The sequence below is a fragment of the Patella vulgata genome, chromosome 4 (genome assembly GCF_932274485.2).
Source record: "Patella vulgata chromosome 4, xgPatVulg1.2, whole genome shotgun sequence".
Lineage (NCBI taxonomy): Eukaryota > Metazoa > Mollusca > Gastropoda > Patellidae > Patella > Patella vulgata.
The window spans coordinates 73,042,260-73,062,416 of NC_065882.2; the positions used below are offsets into that span (position 1 = coordinate 73,042,260).

Below are 20,157 nucleotides of genomic sequence, written 5' to 3' on the forward strand. Positions count from 1 at the left end.
GGGTTTAACGGCCACTTGACACAAACTAGGTTATTTCGGGACTAACATATGGTTCAGTTTTGACCACAGATTAAGTCATGAAAAAATTGATATTTTCCAAAATATGCAACATGAACAATCAATGTCTATTGAATATTTTGACCGGTCATTAGAACTGTTAATATCTGCAAATATTTTGAGAGAGAGAAATGGGGTTTAACATCTACTCAACAAACTAGATCATTTCAGGGCTTACATATGGTATAATTTTATTTCAATAATTCGCTTGCGCGTTGAAGTCTTTAGCAGTGGGAGGAAACTGGAGGACCTGGAGAAAACTCATGAGGTTGGACAGGCGACCTTACTCCTTGTCACATATAACCAGGGAATTGAAACCACACCAGTTGACTCAATGACAGACCTTACGATACAACGTGCAGGCGCTAACCAAACGGCCATACAACCCACCCATATACAAAGAACAATCACAATTTTACAACTGATGTCTGTATGCGTCATTTGCATTGTCCACTTCTTAATCCACGCTAAACTCTACTCAAATTTACTATTTAACATTTAATCAAGAAATGCTGAACAGAATTGAACCATTTTCGGAGAGAGAGAGAGAAATGGAGTTTAACTCCACTTAACACAAACTAGGTCATTTCGGGACTAACACATGGTTCAATTTTAATTCAATAATTCACTTGCGCATAGGGGTGTTTAGCAGTGGGAAGAAACTGGAGGACCAGAGGAAACCCATGAGGTTGGACAGGCGACCCTCCTCCTTGTCACACACAACCAGGGAATCAAAACCACGCCAGTTTACTCAATGACAGACGAACCATTTTCGGACTAATATACCTTTTAGACATTTAACTTTTATACTGTTATAGTTTGTGTGCACTTTAGGTCATAAGGTCTGCTACTGAGTCAAGTGGCATGGTTTTGATCCCAAGCTTGTAGACAAGGAGTAGAGTCGGCTCTCCAACCGGGCCCCTATGGTCTCTTCCCACTTGTAAAGACCATTACTTTCAAGCAAATTAATCTAATAGGATGGTAATGTATGTTAGTCCCAAAATGACCCCTCTCTCAACAAAGCAAGGATGTTATGTTGAATGAATTTAAATTTTAAGGCAACTTTAGATCACTCTTCACAAAGAAATAAAATTGTAGAAATTAACCTAAAACACAAAAGTGTCTGGACTAATCCAACCCCTGTTGTCTCTTCAACAACTCATTATGAGTTTTTTAAAATAATTATTCAGATGTTTAATGACTGGGTTGACATATTCTCAATATCGAACCAGACCAATTACCGAGGACATGAGTCTAAAGACCTTGATCTGTCCCTCGTTGAAAACAGAAATAACTTATCACTCAAATGTTTTAATAAAACCTTTTAGCAAGAGAGAAATTGATTGAGACATTAGCCCTGCATTAAACACTCTTGCTTTAGCTGAAGTCAAACTCTGATGAATTTTTTTATTATTAAAATTCAGCCACACAACAAGCTATAGACGATTCACATATGTTTCAAATGTCAGAAATAAAATATGCACTATTTTAACGTAAATCCTTTTAGCAAGAGAGAAAAAATGAATGAGACATAAGCCCTGCATTGAACACCGGTACATGTAGCTGAAGTCAAACTCTGGTGAACTGTTTTTTTTATTCAGATTCAGACACCCAACAAGCTAAACCATTCACATATATTTCAAATGTCAAAAATAAAAATATGTACTTATTTGATTGTAAAGACTGCTATTATGTAATGAAGAACATTTGAGCATAAAGAGCTGGGCTTCACTTTCAATTTTTAACTAATTTCACCGTAACACGAGGATAACTTAATCTTGTGTATCTAGCACTAATTTATTTCACATTTGTTTAATATCAAATCTTTGTTTAAAAATTCGTAAAAATCATTTAAAATCCCCCAAAATCATCTAATTTGTACTTGAGTCCAGTTAAAAGCTGACTGATTAATTTTGATAATGAGTGTCCAATTTACAATTATTTAATGATGGAATCCAGAACCCTGATAAAAAAGACCTCATAATAAACTAGGGTCTAATTACATATTATTTGCAATGTGAAAGTAATAATGGAAACAGAATCAGATATAAATTCGAACTGCAATATTTAAGAGATAAGTCATCTGAATTAGTATTTGTACATGTGAAAATAGCCAATACACCATGTAAGTAAGAAGTTACTAGCATTGAAGTAGGAATGAAATGGGTTTAAACACCCTACTTTTCTGCGTTGGACTGGGTTAATGACGACAGGTATACAGTACAGTTTACTCTAATTTTGAATTGTCATGGGTTCTTTGCACACACAGGACCTCGTTTTTTGTGCCATCCAAATGACTAGACACTGTCCTTGCTAGATGCTGTCACCACTGACAAGGGGAAACCATGCTGGAAAATCCAGCAAAACTTTCTCTGCCAACACCAAGATTGTACCCTGGACCTCCTAGTTAAAGAGCTAGCATCTTACTCACTGAGACATCCATATATAGAAATGTGTTGGCTGTACAAAAAGAGTTAATGGGATTCTGATTACTTTATTTGTGTAAGAGAGATACAGATGGCAGTGTGGAATCAAAAAAACAACGTAACAACTTGAGAATTGACGGGTTTTACTAATCTTTGGTCCAAGATATATTTTATAAAAGTGTATGCGATTGCGTATATTGAACAATTATTTTGGCATGTTGGCACTTTAAAAATCATCAAGCCTGGCATGTTCCTTTAACACAGACGTGTGAACAGTAGCGCCCAATCAGAGGTTGTGACACAAACACACTCAAATCAAACATAGTGACCTCCACAGAAATCTTGAACTTTGCAGACATTTTAGCTGGAAAGCACAAGACTTGGTATTCGCGATAATCAAAGACTCTGGGGCAGTACCCAATCAAAATTGGAGCCAAAATATGCAGGGTATTACATAAAGGGCTTGATAAGATGTACAGAGTTAAAACGGGATCAAGCCTTCTATTGAAGATGCAAGTCTGGAGATAAAACACCAAAGCATAGAAAGACTGTGGAATTTATAGCTTGTAACAACTGGCTCATGAGATATTCTCTGTTTTTCAATTTTCATCAGTTTCAAAATTATTCTTTTTTCAATTTTAATTACATTTGTCTAATGCACAAAGCAGGACCATGAGAAAATGTACAAATTTGAAAACAAACACCAGTCATACAGATAGGAAGCGTAGGTAATTCTGTTTATGCCAAACCAAACTACAGACTCGCATTAGCAATATAAATATTAAGACCAAAAGAATCTGACATTTTCTCTTAATATAATCATTTTGTTGCCTCACCACATTTTCTTTGATTCTTACACGTGTTTCTTTTGTTTCTGTTTTTTTTTTTTTTTTTATATTTATCAAAAAGAAAAAACATCTTGTTCCACAAAACTATAATTCTTAATCCTGTAGTATTTGAATGTTAGTTATTTCGTACACAGTAGAAAAGTTTTGTTGCCAAAAGTTTTTTTTTTGTAGTTTGCTTGATTATTATATATTTTTTTTTAAAGTCACTATCCTAATCATGCATTTTTCAGACAATATTAACCCCTCTAAAATATATTCTAATTGATTATTTAAACATGCATTATGCAAGAGCTAAATCTTTCTTTATGCATTAAATGTTATCTAAATTATTAATTAGACATTAATTAACTGATCAAGACCATAATCAACGCTCAATGCCATCGTTAGCCTGTGATATCTAGTGGATTTGAATATGTTTTATGATGGGTAATTTAACGTAAAAATGGATAATCAAGACTTTGTTTATTATCATACCAACGGTAGTAATGACAATCAAAGCTAGCCTAAAATTGAATTGCTAATATCTTGTTCAGAGTGAAGCAATTTGACTGAAACTTTCAGCATGTTTTGTTTTCATTACCACTTTTTAAATTATTATAACGAGAACTGTTAATGCCCTTTTAACATTTAGTCAAGAACGCAAGATCATAATATCAACACTACATACGTAATCTCTTGGTTTCAATTCCATTGGATTAAAAAAGAGGCCCATCAAATGACTTTTATTTGTTGCTGGCTTTTTTGACAATAACTATATTCAATTTTCTGCAGTGGATGACAAAGTTTCATCATATCTTTGTAAATACTGAACTAAACCATTTTTGAACGGATATTCTTTCTAGAGATTCATCGTTAACAATATTGTATTTGGCAAGGAATACCTCATTTCGTCAAAAGATGTTCAGAGAGTTTAAGGTCAAATATAACAACAATAATAATACCCCTTAACAAAGTTATTTCTTCTCAGTTGAATTCTTTCATAAATGAGTCTACACTCTGCATATATATGTGCAAATCTAGTATAAATTTTTGATTTTAAGAGCACTTTTGTTTGGTAGGGGGGGGGGGACTGGCTAACTGACCAGGAGATCCTGATGGGATGTCAAACTGAGGTAGCATGTACACGTTGGCGTGCACATGAAAGAATCCCTCGACAGTTCCCTCATAGCAAACTCTATAGTGTATGCCCGTCTTCATTAGGCCAGTCAGTGTGGAAAAGTAGACATTGAACCCCATTTCATTTCATTTAGTATAATTTACATGCATTCTTTATCTGGTATAATATTGTGAGATGTCTTTAGTGGCATTCCCATATCACCCGTACACCCCCTCCTAAATTTTAACCATACGTCTGATTCCAATAATTCAATTAAAAACATGGCCACTATTTGCTAAAACAAAACACCTACTTTCATTTGATAATTCATTAACGAAAAAATTATTATTCTCGTGGATCCTCCTAGGCATGATGTGGGGTCTGACACGGAAAGTGTCTAGTTATGTGGATGAGATGTCAAACTGAGGTAGCATGGCCATTATTTGCTAAAACAAAACACCTACTTTCATTTGAAAATTCATTACCGAAAAAATTAATATTTTCATGTTTAAATATCAGTTTGGGAGCTGTGGTGGCTCAGTTATTAAGACCCTAGCTCGTTAACCAGGAGGTATTGGCTGAAAAAGTTCCTTAGGATTCTCCGGCCTGACAGTTGGAATTCGAAATAAGAGGAGGCCATAGTGCAAATGCCAACTACAATCCTGTGAAAGCTGAATCTTGTAAAGGAATATCAGTCTACTAAAACATGTTGGTTAAAATATTGTGATGGGAATATTTTAATCACAATCAATCCAAGCAAGGAGATTATAAACCATTAATATATTGATTTTGCTTTAATCAAATGTTAACTAATTTAATGAATGTCTGAAAAATGCAAATAACAATTAGTGGCTTTAAAGATTGAAGCAGACTTAGATTTTTTTAAATCAAAACAACTTTCCATTGTTTTTATGTTCACAGAGAAATCTTTTTATATGGAACACACATGTTGTTTAGATGCAGGTCTGTCAGCATGTCGACATTCTAACAGGATTTTTTCAATAAAATCTGCAGAACTGAACAATGTATGAAAGGAATTGGGAGGAAATCTCCTAGGTTACTGACATGCTCTATGGAAATTGTTTGACTGAATTTGGAATATGGAGGACACATACAAAAACATACCACCAATTACTTCAGATTAAGATTGTTGTTACTTTTAATATTTTTCAGATACAAATTTCACACCACATTCCCAACAGATGATACTTTGTTTTATGGCCAAGTCACTTCTTGTAGAAAGTGAGTATGGTACTGTCTCACTAACCAAGAGGGGTCACGATGGCTAAGTGGGTAAGACGCTGGCTTGCTAGCCTGGAGGTCGGGTGTTTGATCCCTGCATTGGCGAAGAAAGTTCATCAAGATATTCCGGTGTGGTTCCCCCTTGTCAGTGATCCAGGATGGAGGGTCTGACAAGGACAGCTGTGTAGTCCTTTGGATGGGACGAAAAATGAGGTTCCTGTGTACATATTGGCGTACACGTAAAAGATCCCTTGGAATTCGATATAAGAGTAGATTGTAGTGCCTCTGTCCGGGCAAAATTTCCCTCATAGCACACTGTATTGTGTATGCCCATTTCATTTCATTTCATTTCACTAAACAGGAGGTCCTGCCTTCAATAGCCTAGTTATTTCCAATAAGTGACTTTCACAGTTTTTTAAAAGTTATGAATTTTGATTCCTGGTACTATAAATTGGATTATTAGTTTTGATGTTACTTATCAGTTGTATTTTGACCGCTTATGTTCAAAAAGAAACCAAAGATCTGAATTTTCGATAACCTGAATATTTGGTGGGGGGGGGGGGCAATATGATTTGACTTTTTTTGTAAAGACACTCAAGTCAAAAGACCCTTATGATTTTAGATATTGGTACATGTATAAACAATCTAATGTCCTATAGTCTGTCTAATAAACATACCAAACATTTGGAGCAAAATAGCACTGTCGATATTGATATGATTTTAAACTTTTTAGGTTTTTTTCCTTCTGTCCACATATTGGCGCCATATAGCACAATTGGTGCTGACATGTCATTAAATTGTTGTTTTTGTTTTCTTCTGTCCACACATTAGCGCCATATAACACTGTCGAAGTTAACAAATCATAAAACTCTTTTTTCCCTTTTCTGTACAGAAATTCATGATTTATCTATATAATATACATATTATTACTTACCTAATATACCCCACTGTCCAGCATCACCAGTTATCTCCCCTCTATTATCGTCTGACTGTAAGTTATTAGAGTTTATATGGTTATAACTGTTTCCGTTTGATCGCACGTTTTTAGCACTTAATGTTTTATTAACGGTAAACAACTGCGGACCACAGACAGACTCCAATAGTTTTTGATGTGATTGTCTTTCTTTAAATAATCTATCAATGGCTTCCTCCATATTGTTGTTATTACAAACCATGTTACAATCTGAAAAAACAAAAACATGGAGACTTGGTCATCAATGGCACATGAATTGACATGAAAAGGGGTTTGGTTTTAACATATTTTATTACTATAAATTAAAATAATTGGACAAAAGTTACACAGACTAACAAAAACATCCTTTTCTTCATAAATACATGAAATGATTTAAAACAACAAAAGGTGCAAAATACAGAACAGGATTAACATGGCACTGAGGAATAAATCTCAGGATAGACAAAAATGATCATAGGTAAGAATTAATAACTGAAAATTGTTCCAATGTGTGCAACAACCTTATAGAGCAAAATAATGGGGTTTAATGTTCTACTTTTCTGCTCTACGAAGATGGGCATATGCCATGCAGTGTGTTATGTGGAAAATGTATGTGCATGCCAATGCATACAAAGGACCTTTTGAGCATCTAGGTGCTGCTCCTTGCCAGGCAATACACCCAACACCAATGAAAAGGGGAAACCATGAAGAAAAATCAGAGGAATATTCTTGGCAAACAACGGAATCGGAACTGGGATCTCTAGGTAAGCGAATAGTGGTAATTCAAAAACTAAGTGGTCCATTCAAAGCGTTATCACCAGAGGAGCAAAGCCCTGTCTATCAATCAAATTTTAATGCATCTCAGAAAATAACCAAAAAAAATTCAATACCTAGGAACTAAGTGAGCACCTTTGACTACAACCTTTGCCAACGCATTGCCTGTCAATCAAATTTTAATGCATCTCAGATAATAACAATACCTAGGAACTAAATGAGCATTTGATGAATAATAACTAATGATGTTGGGTAGACCAACATTTGGTCAACGACATTTCAGCCACAGCAGTAAAATAGGTGCTAATTAAGAGCTAATATCTGTGGTCAAAGCATCAGTGGCTGAATTATTGTACATTCATTTTACATGCACTGTCAATTTTTATATGGAATTAATTGTTTTCTAAATTCAACACACTTGCCAAACAAGTGGAAACCTAGTTTGAAAGATTGACACAAAGAAGGACATTTTTGGACTAACATACGGTACAATTTTATTTCAATAATACTCTTGCATGTGGGGGTCTTGAGCAGTGGGTGGAAAGATGAGGACTCAGAGAGAAAACCCACAAGGTTAGGCCGGCAAATCTACTCCATGCCCCTCAACTCAATGACAGATTTTATGACCTAAACCACAATATTCAGAATACTAGAAGACACCACCCTACCCCCATGTACCAAAAAACACTATAGCAGTGGAAGTAAACTCAAAAAACAAGGTGAGGCAGGCAACCCTGCTACTCCTTACTATATCAGACAAAACCTACAACTGAGACAGGTCTACGAATTCTCTTCGGCCAAATAAATTAAATTCTGATTTCTTAGAGATCTTAATAAATATACAGTCTTCTCAACTTTGTGCTTTATTGAAGACTTAAAAGATAGGTTGCCAGGCAACGAAATATACGTCCACCACAGCTAAATTGTCCAGGCAGTCAACAAGAGTTGTCGCATAGTTTTACTTTTGTCGGTAATGAAACATTTATAATACACTAAAATCTGATTAAGAGTAACAACTCATTAAGAAATTATCAGAAAATCATTAGAATTTGTTTGTCTCATACAATCTACGAAATAAAGAGAAGTATTTCCCAGATGATGTATACTGATGTTGTTAACTGTTAAGCGTATCAGGTTAACTACTCCTATATTGTTGTATACTGCAGAGATAAAGTTTGCATACTAATCCGGTTGTTGGGTTCTGTTGGGTGGATCAGGTTAACTACTCCTATATTGTTGTGTATTACAGAGATAAAGTTTGTATACTAATCCGGTTGGTGTGTTCTATTAGGTGTATCAGGTTAACTACTCCTATATTGTTGTGTATTAAAGAGATAAAATTTGTATACTAACCTGGTTGTTGTGATTTCTTAGGTGTATCAGGCCAACTACTCCTATATTGTTGTGTATTATCACTGTCACTTCTCTTCATACTGTTATGTACGGACTGTAACATATCAATATCCTCCTCTACAAAATACAAAATGGTTTTTACATAATAATTTGCTAATTTTGAGATTAACCCTTCGACTGCCCCCAAACACCCCTAACCTGGCCCGAAACTGCCCATTCACGGATCTCAAGTGGTCTGAGGCGGCATAAGGTACAGCAGTTCCAGATTGTTTTGATCTGTCCAGGGATGTACCGTTATTATTATTTCACTCTTCTCTAGATTTCGTTAAGGAACTGGGGTAGTCGATATTTAAAAAGTACTGAGTGCTAAAGGGTTAACATAAAATTTAAATGTTTTTCTATGGTCACATGTGCAATGCTAAGAAGGTGAATTTTGACCCTCAACAGTGCTGTATTTGCCTAGATTTTGTCAAATTCCATCTGTCATGTGTACAAGAGTACCCCTTGTCAATCCCCTGCCAGGATTCAAACCCAGGATATTCTAGTGGGGAGTTCAGTGTCCTGTTGAAATACACATCCACATTCACAGTGCATGACTGCGGTGCCTGAACCAGTTATTGCTATTCCCGAGCCAGTGCTTGTTTGTTTTTACCCTAGTCAGTGCTTGATTGTGGTTCCTAAGCCAAACTTTATTGTGCTTCCTTTAGACTTTGCTTGGCTGTGGTTCCTAAGCCAGACCTCTTTTGCAATTTCCACAGTCAGTCCTCGATTACGGTTCTTAGTTGTGGTTCCTGTGGCCAGTTCTTGATAACTGTTCTTAATCCATAGTGGATACCGAATATAAAAAATATGGTAGAGCCCCATTTTAACCCATGAGTTTTATATTTAAGTAGTTGTAAATGAAATGAAATGAAATGAAATGAAATGGGGTTTAACGTCCTACTGTTCTGCTCCTATACTGGGCTAATGAAGACGGGCATACGCCATACAGTGTGCTATGAGGGAAATTTTGCCTGGGCAGCGGCACTATCGCCTACTCTTATATCGAATTCAAACTGCCAAGGGATCTTTTACGTGCATTCCAATGTATACACGGGACCTTGGTTTTTCATATCATCCGAAGGACTAGACAGCTGTCCTTGTCAGGCTTATGTAGTTGTATACTAACCTACAGGACGTAGTGAAGGAGAATCTATGTATGTAGATAAAGTAGTAGAACCGTTTTCATGACTTTGTATTAATCCATGTTGTGTAGATATTTGTTGGTCTGTATTTGTTACCATGCCATTGGTATTATACCTGAAAAACAAAATTCATTTGCTTGATAAAGACCAGGGTTGACAGCGCTAATTTCCAATTTCAAGAAATTCATTTTATTTCACTCTTTGATTTGTTGCACCTCCTGAAACAGATGACTGGGGCCAAGAGTACCATCATCGAAACATTTCATATTAATAAACCAGTAATTGTTATTCCATAAATAGTTTTTAGTGCTTTAAATGAAATGAAATGAAATGAAATGGGGTTTAACTTCTACTGTTCTGCTCCAAACTGGGCTAATAAAGACGGGCATACGTCATACAGTGGGCTATGAGGAAAATTTTGCCAGGACAGCGGCACTACGGCCTACTCGTATATCGAATTCCAACTGTCAAGGGATCTTTTACATGCACGCCAATGTGTACACTGGAATTCGATATAAGAGTAGGCTGTAGCGCCGCTGCCCGGGCAAAATTTCTCTCATAGCACACTGTATGGCGTATGCCCGTCTTTCAATTAGCCCAGGTTAGGTGCAGAAGAGTAGGACGTTAAACCCCATTTCATTTCATTTGAAACCATTTTATTTCAAGATTTAGCACATAAACAATTTCAGTTCAAGAGATAAAACACCTTATCGGATATCTCTTTATTCTAAGAAATGAAAAAAAGAAGATTTATCACAATCCGATACAAAGATCAGGGTTCACTATCTATTCATGTTATCTTATTTTCTTCTTTTTTTTTCTTTTCAATCCAATATTCTTTTTCTCATTCGATTTCTGATATAATAACTTTGTTTTTAATCTTTTCGTTACTGGTCGCTGTGGTCAACAGTTTCTGTGGTCATTTCTATTTCAGGCTATTTTGATAGTAAAATGGGTTTCATGGAAAGTTTAAGGAGTGTATGATTTCTTGGTGACCCGTCCCCAATTAGTTCTAGGTCCCCAGCTTACTATTCCCATTCCATTCTGGGTTATTATGAACTGGTGACTCCGCCACACAAAATGAGAACATGGAGAGAGAGAGAGAGTCAACCAATAAGACTGGATCATTTCACAGAAACTAGACATGAGGCAACCCTTTTAGATCAGAATCTCAACTTCTGTTCATCTTTCTATAAAGCATCACCCAATGAAACTACTTATCACTCTGCTTAACCTGAGCAGAAAATTTTCAGCGTAGAACTTAAGACAAGGTATTCAGCTAATGAACATCTACACCAAGTTGAAACATTCTACTTCAAATAGAAATGAAATGAAATGGGGTTTAACGTCCTACTGATCTGCTCCGAGTGGGCTAATGAAGATTGGCATACACCATATCAAATTCCAGAGCCCCATTTTAACCCATGAGTTTTATATTTATGTAGTTGTAAATGAAATGAAATGAAATGAAATGAAATGAAGTTTAACGTCCTACTGTTCTGCTCCTATACTGGGCTAATGAAGACGGGCATATGCCATACAGTGTGCCATGAGGGAAATTTTGCCCGGGCAGCGGCACTATCGCCTACTCTTATATCGAATTCCAACTGCCAAGGGATCTTTTACGTACATGCCAATGTATACACAGGACCTCATTTTTTTGTCCCATCCAAATGACTAGACAGCTGCCCATGTCAGGCCCTCCGCCCTGCACCACTGATAAGTGGAAACCCTGACAGAAAATCCTGATGAACTTTCTCTGCCAATTCAGGGATTGAACCCCTGACCTCCAGGCTAGCGAGCCAGCATCTTACCCACTTCAATTAGAAGAAGAGCTATTAATTTCTAAAGAAATCAACAGACTTATGAACCCACATTAATTAATAATCTCTTGCTTTATCCAAAGGAACATTTCAATAATATACATGTACATGTGTGTTTAAGGATGTAAAGCCTAATACGAAGATGAAATCCTATTATCTGGGATTATAAATACCTCCATGATATTTATATATTTACAATCTTCTCTAGTTCAAATATTTATACAATGAAATACATGTATCACAGTACAAATAAATCATTACTAATTCTACATGTTGAGTATCTCTAAAGTCCATTGGATAAATACAAGGTGTGTGGAGATTTAAGTCAAGGTATTAATTTGAATCAAACATTTCCTGCACCTACTCTACTTGAGATAGAGTGAAATGGGGTTTACCATCCACTTGACACAAAACTAGGTCATTTCTGGACTAGCAGGGTAAAATTTTAATAAATCGTTTCCGTATAGTGCTAGCAGTGGAAGGAAACCAGAGGACCTGGAGAGAACCCACAAGGTTAGACAGGTGACCCTTCTCCTTGTCACGTGTAAGTGTGAGATTGAAACCATGCCACTTGAATCAATGACAGAGCTTATGATCCAACCTGTACGTGTTAGACCATATGGCCAGCCAACCCCCTTACTCTAAGTTCCAAATGACCTGGAGAAAACCCACCAGAGGACCTGGAGAAAACCCATAAGGTTAGACAGGTGACCCTTCTCCTTGTCACATGTAAGTGTGAGATCGAAACCATGCCACTTGAATCAAGGACAGAGCTTATGATCCAACCTGTACGTGTTAGACCATATGGCCAGCCAACCCCCTTACTCTAAGTTTCAAATGACCTGGAGAAAACCCACCAGAGGACCTGGAGAAAACCCACAAGGTTAGACAGGCGACCTTTTCCTTGCCACGTGTAAGTGTGAGATCGAAACCATGCCACTTGAATCAATGACACGTTAGACCATAGCCACTCAACCCCCTTACTCTAAGTTTTAAATGAAATGTAGTTTATCATCGTTTATTTCTATTCCTTCTGGGCTAATGAAGTGTGCTATGAATGGAATCTTACCATGACAGTCAGTCTACTTTGTATCTTTTCAATATATTGCTTAATATGAACAGACTTTACTAAGAGGCTGTTTAAACTTGAATTTAAGGCAGTCAGATTGAGAATGTCCTTAATGACAGGAGTTGATAGTGTTTGGAAGCATAAAATACAAACAGATGTGGTCAGCTTCCTTTTTCCTATAAAATGAAGGCCATGACAGTATAACATGAATACTGACTAAGCTTAATAAACCAAACCACTACTTTTTTTACTTATTTTAAATGGGGGGGGGGGGGAGGGGTCTTACTTACATTATAAATTATGTCAATTTAGACTTACTGAGGGTTTTTTTTTTGTTTCAGTCTTCTTCTAAATTAGCAATTATTTGGTCTCCACTGGCTGTTTTTGTTTTTGTTTTATTTTAATTCAGAAGTGCAACCCAGTGTTTAGTTTCTTAATACGGTAATTTGAAAGGCATTTTAAACATACATGTACTGTATTTCTTATGATCTACACTGACGGTTTTTGTTTCAAAATTCAGGAGCAACCTGATTCTAACTATTTTAAAAAAAAAAAAATTCAAATTCAGGATCAATCAGGTGTTATTTATTTTAATGTGGTTGATATAACCAGTTGTTTAGTGTTATTAGAATATCAAATTAATAATAACCTCAGATATCCACCTTGAGAGATTATAATTACCATATATCATATATCTAATAACGATGCATTACATGCCTGACTGTGTATTGCAATAATATCAAAGATATTGATTTTAAGATTATTAAGCAAGATATTTATGAATAACTGACAGTATCTCTCAAATTGATATTAGCATTATTTTCGGAGAAAAAGCACACAACCCATATGCATAGAAACGTACTTCACTTAAAAAATGGAACTGATTGTAAAGTTGAAATCCCAGTTTGAATGACAACAGTTTTCATTCCCCAAGAGAAAGTAGGATTTAACATATATTCAAAATAAACTAGGCCATTGTGGGACTAACATATGATACATGTAGATCATCTCAGTAATAATAATAGTTATAGGGTTGCTTAGCTACAGATATCAACAGTTCTAATCACAACACAGATAATCTGAAACATTCAGTTTAGTACGCAACAAGGAATAGGGTTGCCTGTCCGACCTCATGGGTTTACTCAGGTCCACCTGTTTCCTCCCACTTATAAAGACCGCTACACGGAAGCAAATTATTGAAATAAAATTAAACCATATGTAAGTCCTGATATGATCTAGTTTGTTGCGTAGACGTTAAACCCCATTTCTCTCTCTCAAAATGTGGTCAAAATTGATTACTGAACATTTAATTAAGAACACAAAATCCAAATAATCTAATCTAGTGGCTTGGATCTAACTGGATGAAAGAGATGTCCATTAAAAGATTAGATAAAAGTCATTAAGGACATCGGCTTGTATCTTCTGCGGTGGAAGACCAATGTTGACAAATTTTCAAATCATCATATCTTTGTAAATACTGAACAAAATTGAACCATTTTTGAACTGATATTCCTTTTAGAGATTCAATTTTTACAATATTGTAATTTACAAGGGAACTTTCAATCCTCTCACATGAGGTTCACAGACTTTAAATAAGCAAGAATTTAGATAAAAAGAGAATATACAAAATAAAACAGCTGAAACAATTAGATTATATCATATTTAGTTTATATTTATATCTGAAACATCTAGTTTAATAATACTAGTATCTGAAATAATTAATATTAATATTTGAAATATTTTAAGTAGTAATATCAATATTTGATATATTTAGTTTAGTAATATCAATATCTGAAACATTTAGCTTATTAATATCATATCAATATCTGAAACATTTAGTAATATCAATATCTGAAACATTTAGCTTAGTAATATCATACCAATACCTGAAACATTTAGTAATATCAATATCCGAAACAGTTAGTAATATCAATATCTTAATCATTTAGCTTAGTAATAGTAATATTAATGTCTGATATATTTAATTTAGTAATATTAATATGTGAAATATTTAGTTAAGTATCTGAAATACATTTAGTTTAGTATCTGAAACATTTAGTTTAGTATCTGAAACATTTAGTATCTGAAACATTTAGTTTAGTATCGGAAACATTTAGTTTAGCATCGGAAACATTTAGTATCTGAAACATTTAGTTTAGTATCTGAAACATTTAGTTTAGCATCGGAAATACATTTAGTTTAGTATCTGAAACATTTAGGTTAGTAATATTCTCAGCGGTATCTGAAATAAATGTAGTGAAACAACTGATCTCAACTATCAAACACAAAACTCACCAACGCTGGTCGAAGAGTGGAGAATAGCAGTGAAGGCATGTCTACTTAAAAGTAAGTTCAGATGTAGAATACACATGTATACCACATGACTGGATATATATTTGACCTATTTGTATTCAACCCAACCTTAAACAATGACATTATCTGAGTAGTAGGCATTGTTCTGCGGGAATCAATCAAATTATAGATAAATTGGAATAAATTGAAGTGCAACACATTTAGACCACTAGGCCATCCAAACCCACTTGTCATTAATATGTATTTTTATCAAATTTATAAAGGTGTGTACAAAGAGTACTATAAAGATTTGTAAATAAAATGAAATGAAATGGGGTTTAACGTCCTACTGTTCTGCTCTGAACTGAGCTAATGAAGACAAGCATACGCCATACAGTGTGCTATGAGGGAAATTTTGCCCGGACAGCGGCACTACAACCTACTCTTATATCGAATTCTAACTGTCAAGGGATCTTTTACGTGCATGCCAATGTGTGCATGGGACCTCAGTTTTTCGTACCATCCGAACGACTAGATGAACTTTTTCAGACAATGCAGGGATCGAATAAAGATTTGTAATTTAATTGTAGATATCAAAACAATCCAGAATTCAGAAAACAGTCGGACATTAAAATCGATACATGTCCTTCAATCGGCACTTGAAGCATTTTAGATCTCTTTCAGTTCTTTTTTCGTTTATCCAAACTTCCTCAACCCAATCATTTAATCATTTTTCATCTCCTAATCGCTGAAGTTGAACATTGTGAACCAATCAAAAATCAATATCTGTACTATTAATAACATCATCGAATATTGCAATATAAATGCAGAAGATAGTGATCAATAAAAATCAAAGGCATGTTAGTTAGTTCAGTTTTGAACTATTACAAGAAATGACGGCTCTTTATATAAATCTTCTACATAATCTTAAGAAAGAGTTTCATTGACAAATCACTTCTCAGATGCATTCCTTTTCTGTTGCATTGATTTTCCCATGGTCGCAACTTTTTGGGGGTTAGTCCCAGAAGGTCTTCCAAGGACATTCTAGTTTTTAGTCAAATTCCCTAATCACGCATATACAGCACCCCTCTACCTCTTGCAGGACGGGGGTGGGGGTGGGGGTCTGGAACTGCTAGGTTGGTGCAAAAAAGTAGAATGTTATAGACCCCATTTTTTTTTCATCCCATCTTAAAGTTTTGTTGTCAAAAATAATGTTTAGTAATAGACACATTGAATATAACAGCCTATTTATACTGTCTATTACACAGGTGATTGCATTCTCTCACCCCTATCATAAAACTGATTGAACAGGTGTTATATGTTCACATGACTATTATTCAATACATCACACTGTAAGTTAAGACTACAGATCGTATGTTATCTCTAATAGATCAGTTAATATATAATAACACCTTTAATGATTCATCACATTAATATTCCTAGTCCAGGTCATATACAAAAGCCTGCTACAACTTAGTTACCTTTGTGAACCCCTCAAATACGAAGTGGTATCATGGAGAGAGAGAGAAATGGGGTTTAACGTCCACTCGACACAAACTAGGTCATATCGGGACTAACATATGGTTTATTTTTATTTCAATAATTCGCTTGCTCGTAGTGGTCTTTAGCAGTGGGAGGAAACCGGAGGACCCGGAGAAAACCCACGTGGTTGGTCATGTACAACCGGGGATTCGAAACCACACCAGTTGACTCAATGACAGGCCTCGTGATACAGCACACATGTGCTAACCATTCGACCATCCAACCCCCCGTTGTATCATGGTGTTTTAGAATGCATATGAATGAAAACACATCTGCACCAACCAGGCTATTTTGTGTCAAAAGAACTCATATGCCGCCACCATATTTTTTTTTTATATGTCATAGTATGCCACAACTTTGTTACCTGTGGGGACTCCTTAAATAAGTGGTATCCAGTGTTCTTGAAAGTGAATGTCACATAAATCCTTTTTATCACCTAAAGTCATAAGCAAATGTTGGACATTTAATTTAATTAACATTAAATTGTAACCATGCCAGTCTGTGTTATTTTGAACTAAATATCACCGTGAGAATGTGGTAATATATAGGAGGCATTTTAGTGGAAATAAATCACACAAATGTTATGATGCATAGCCTGACATTATTTCTTTGAGTGGCTTTCAGTAATTGAACAGTAACACACTAAAACTATTTATGGAATAACAATTATTGCTTGATATACATACAACATTTCGACAATGGTTACCTGGAATAACAATTACTGGTTATAATAAACAGGCAATGTTTCATTGATGGTACTCCTGTCTTTATCAAGTAAAACGTTGCATGTTTATAAACTAGTGCTTATTATTCCATATAAATTTAGTGTGAACCTTATAGCAGTTACTAATGAGTCTTTCTCTCCAGAAAAAATTGAACGTGCAGGAATAATTTCAAAATTAAAATCATGTTTTAAGTTCAACCTGAACTACAATGACAACAAAAAATAAAGCTGATCCCACATGTTTCAAATTATAAGTAAAATATAAATATTATTAAAAACATTAATGACCTGCACTTGACAAAACTGCAATATGTTTATAATACAAAACTAGAAGTCAAAAGTATCTTTTAAAAACTACCGAAGTAAATGTGATCAAAATAATTTTTGCAATATTTAACAGTACCGGTACTTCTTTTATCTCAGAAGACATTTTATCTCAAGAGACCCAATATTCCACAGTAATACTTTCGTCTCAGAAGATCCAATTTCAACAGTACTACTTTTATCTCAGAAGACCTTTTATCTCAGAAGAATCAATATTCCACAGTACTACTTTTTACTCAGAAGATCCAAAATTCCACAGTACTACTTTTATCTCAGAAGACCTTTTATCTTAGAAGAACCAATATTCCACAGTACTACTTTTGTCTCAGAAGATCCAAAATTCAACAGTACTACTTTTGTCTCAGAAGATCCAATATTTCACAGAACTATGTTATTCATCTCAGAAGATCCAATAATACACAGTACTACTTTAATCTCAGAAGACCCAATATTCAAGAGTACTACTTTTCTTTTGGAAGACCCAATATTTTTAACAGCAGTGCTTTCATCTCATCAGACATAACATACCACAGGACTTCTTTCATCTTGGAAAACCCAATATTCGACAGTACTACTTTCATCCACAGTACTACTTTCATCTCAAAAGATCCAATATTTAACAGTAGTGCGTTCATCTCAGAAGACCCAATATTGGTACATGTACTTGTATTTCAGGAGATCCAATATTACCCTCAAATAATGCAACTTGTATTCTGAAAATCACTTTAAATGCACTTAAATGATCCCCTATCTTTGACCATAAAATTAATGTAATGTGCACTGATGGATGAGAAGATAGGATGTCAAAAAACAGTGGTCGGAATATCAAGTTTTATGAATATGACATTACACTTTCATAAAATAAAACCAAATACGAACAATCCAAACCATTAGACAAAATTTGAAGTTCTAAAAAACGGTATAGGAAAAATAGTGTAATCAGCAAATGGACTGTTCACCGTGTACAAAATACATGACAAACAGTGGTAACAGGTGTCCGGAAGAGTAAGCTTACCCTGCCTGGCGCCACATCCGCCATAGCTGCATCCAAATTATTAGACGAAATATTGGTAAAAAAGTGTAATTGGCCAATGGACTATCCATACAAATTGCTAATTAATTGGCTAAAATTGCTACTCCAGTCCCTAAGCATCATAAATGGTTACCATAGCCTTTAAATTGTAAATTTCTCAAACAAAGTGACAGAGTAAAGACTAATTTGTAGTTTTTACAAACTATACTGGAAACTGCTAATGAATTGTTTGGAGCTAAAATATTCTCTGATTAAGAGGACTAAAAAGAAGTGTGTCATGAGAAAGAAAATATTTTGTCTGCAGTCGTGGATCAATTGAATGCTAGCCTAGTTTAAGACTTAGATAGGGTTTAACATCCTACTTTTCTGCATCTAGCGACTAATGCAGACGGGCATATATGCTATGTGCTATGATGGAAATTTTGGACAGACAGCAATTGAATTCCAACAGTCATGGATTCTTTTTCATGTATGCCAGACCTCAGTTTTTGTCCCATCTGAAAAACTAGGAGCTGTCCTTGCCAGGCCCACCATCCTTTGGAAGCCAACACAAGGATTAAGCGCTTCCCTCTTTTTTTTGGTAGTTTTCTTTCATCTATTAGTTGGTGTTTTTTAAAATGACTAAATGGTTGAAACAGATTGAACTTTTTTCCTACATTAAGATTTTCTTTGAATCCCAAAATTCTATGATTTTATTAAAGAATAAGGTTTCATATAATTTAATAAGAATGACAAATAACTCGGAAATAATTTAATATTTGGGACAATTTTTATGACATCAATCATAATATGATATCACAGGACAAAAAATGTTGTCATTTTATGAAATAATTATTAAAAATATCACAATTCTGTAGCTTTTTAAAAGAAGAAGAAGAAGAAAAAAAAAAACTTAATTTAAAGACCATTGTGGTGTATGAGAAACTAGATAGAGAGAGAAAAATGGGGTTTAACATCCACTCGACACATATTAGGTCATTTCGAAACTAACACATGGTTCAATTTTATTTCAATAAATTGCTTGCGTGTAGGGGTCTTTAGCAGTGGGAGGAAATCAGATGACCTGGAGAAAAGCCCACGAGGTTTGACAGACAACCCTACTCCTTGTCACATACAACCGGGGAATGAGAAACTAGATATATCTATATAATTCTAATCTATATTCTAATCATATGAAAGTTTTTGTTTTTTTATTCTCCAGATAGCAACCTAGATGGTGGCATGTCCAAATTCCCAATACACCCACCAGTCATCTGCACTTGCTTTCGTCAAGAATTCCTTCAGAGAAAGTTTAAAGAACAACGCACAGTACTCTGACCACACTTGTAACACTCAATGTAGAAAGAGAGAGAGAGAAAGAGGGAGAAATTGTGTTTTCGTTTCACTCAACACAAACTAGGTCATTTCAGTACAATTTG

General features: G+C 35.1%; 1 protein-coding gene across 4 annotated transcripts in view; it reads right to left on the bottom strand.

Annotated features, from left to right (window-relative positions):
• The window catches only part of LOC126819769 (rho guanine nucleotide exchange factor 28), a 237,406-nt gene that overhangs the window by 149,369 nt on the left and 67,880 nt on the right, over nt 1-20,157 (bottom strand). For all 4 annotated transcript variants that reach the window (XM_050547974.2, XM_050547973.2, XM_050547972.2 and 1 more), the window contains 3 exons: nt 9,917-10,047; nt 8,749-8,865; nt 6,604-6,852 (listed from right to left, as the gene is read on the bottom strand). In XM_050547974.2, the coding sequence (XP_050403931.2) occupies nt 6,604-6,852; nt 8,749-8,865; nt 9,917-10,047 (497 nt within the window). The remainder of the gene's footprint in view (nt 1-6,603; nt 6,853-8,748; nt 8,866-9,916; nt 10,048-20,157) is intronic.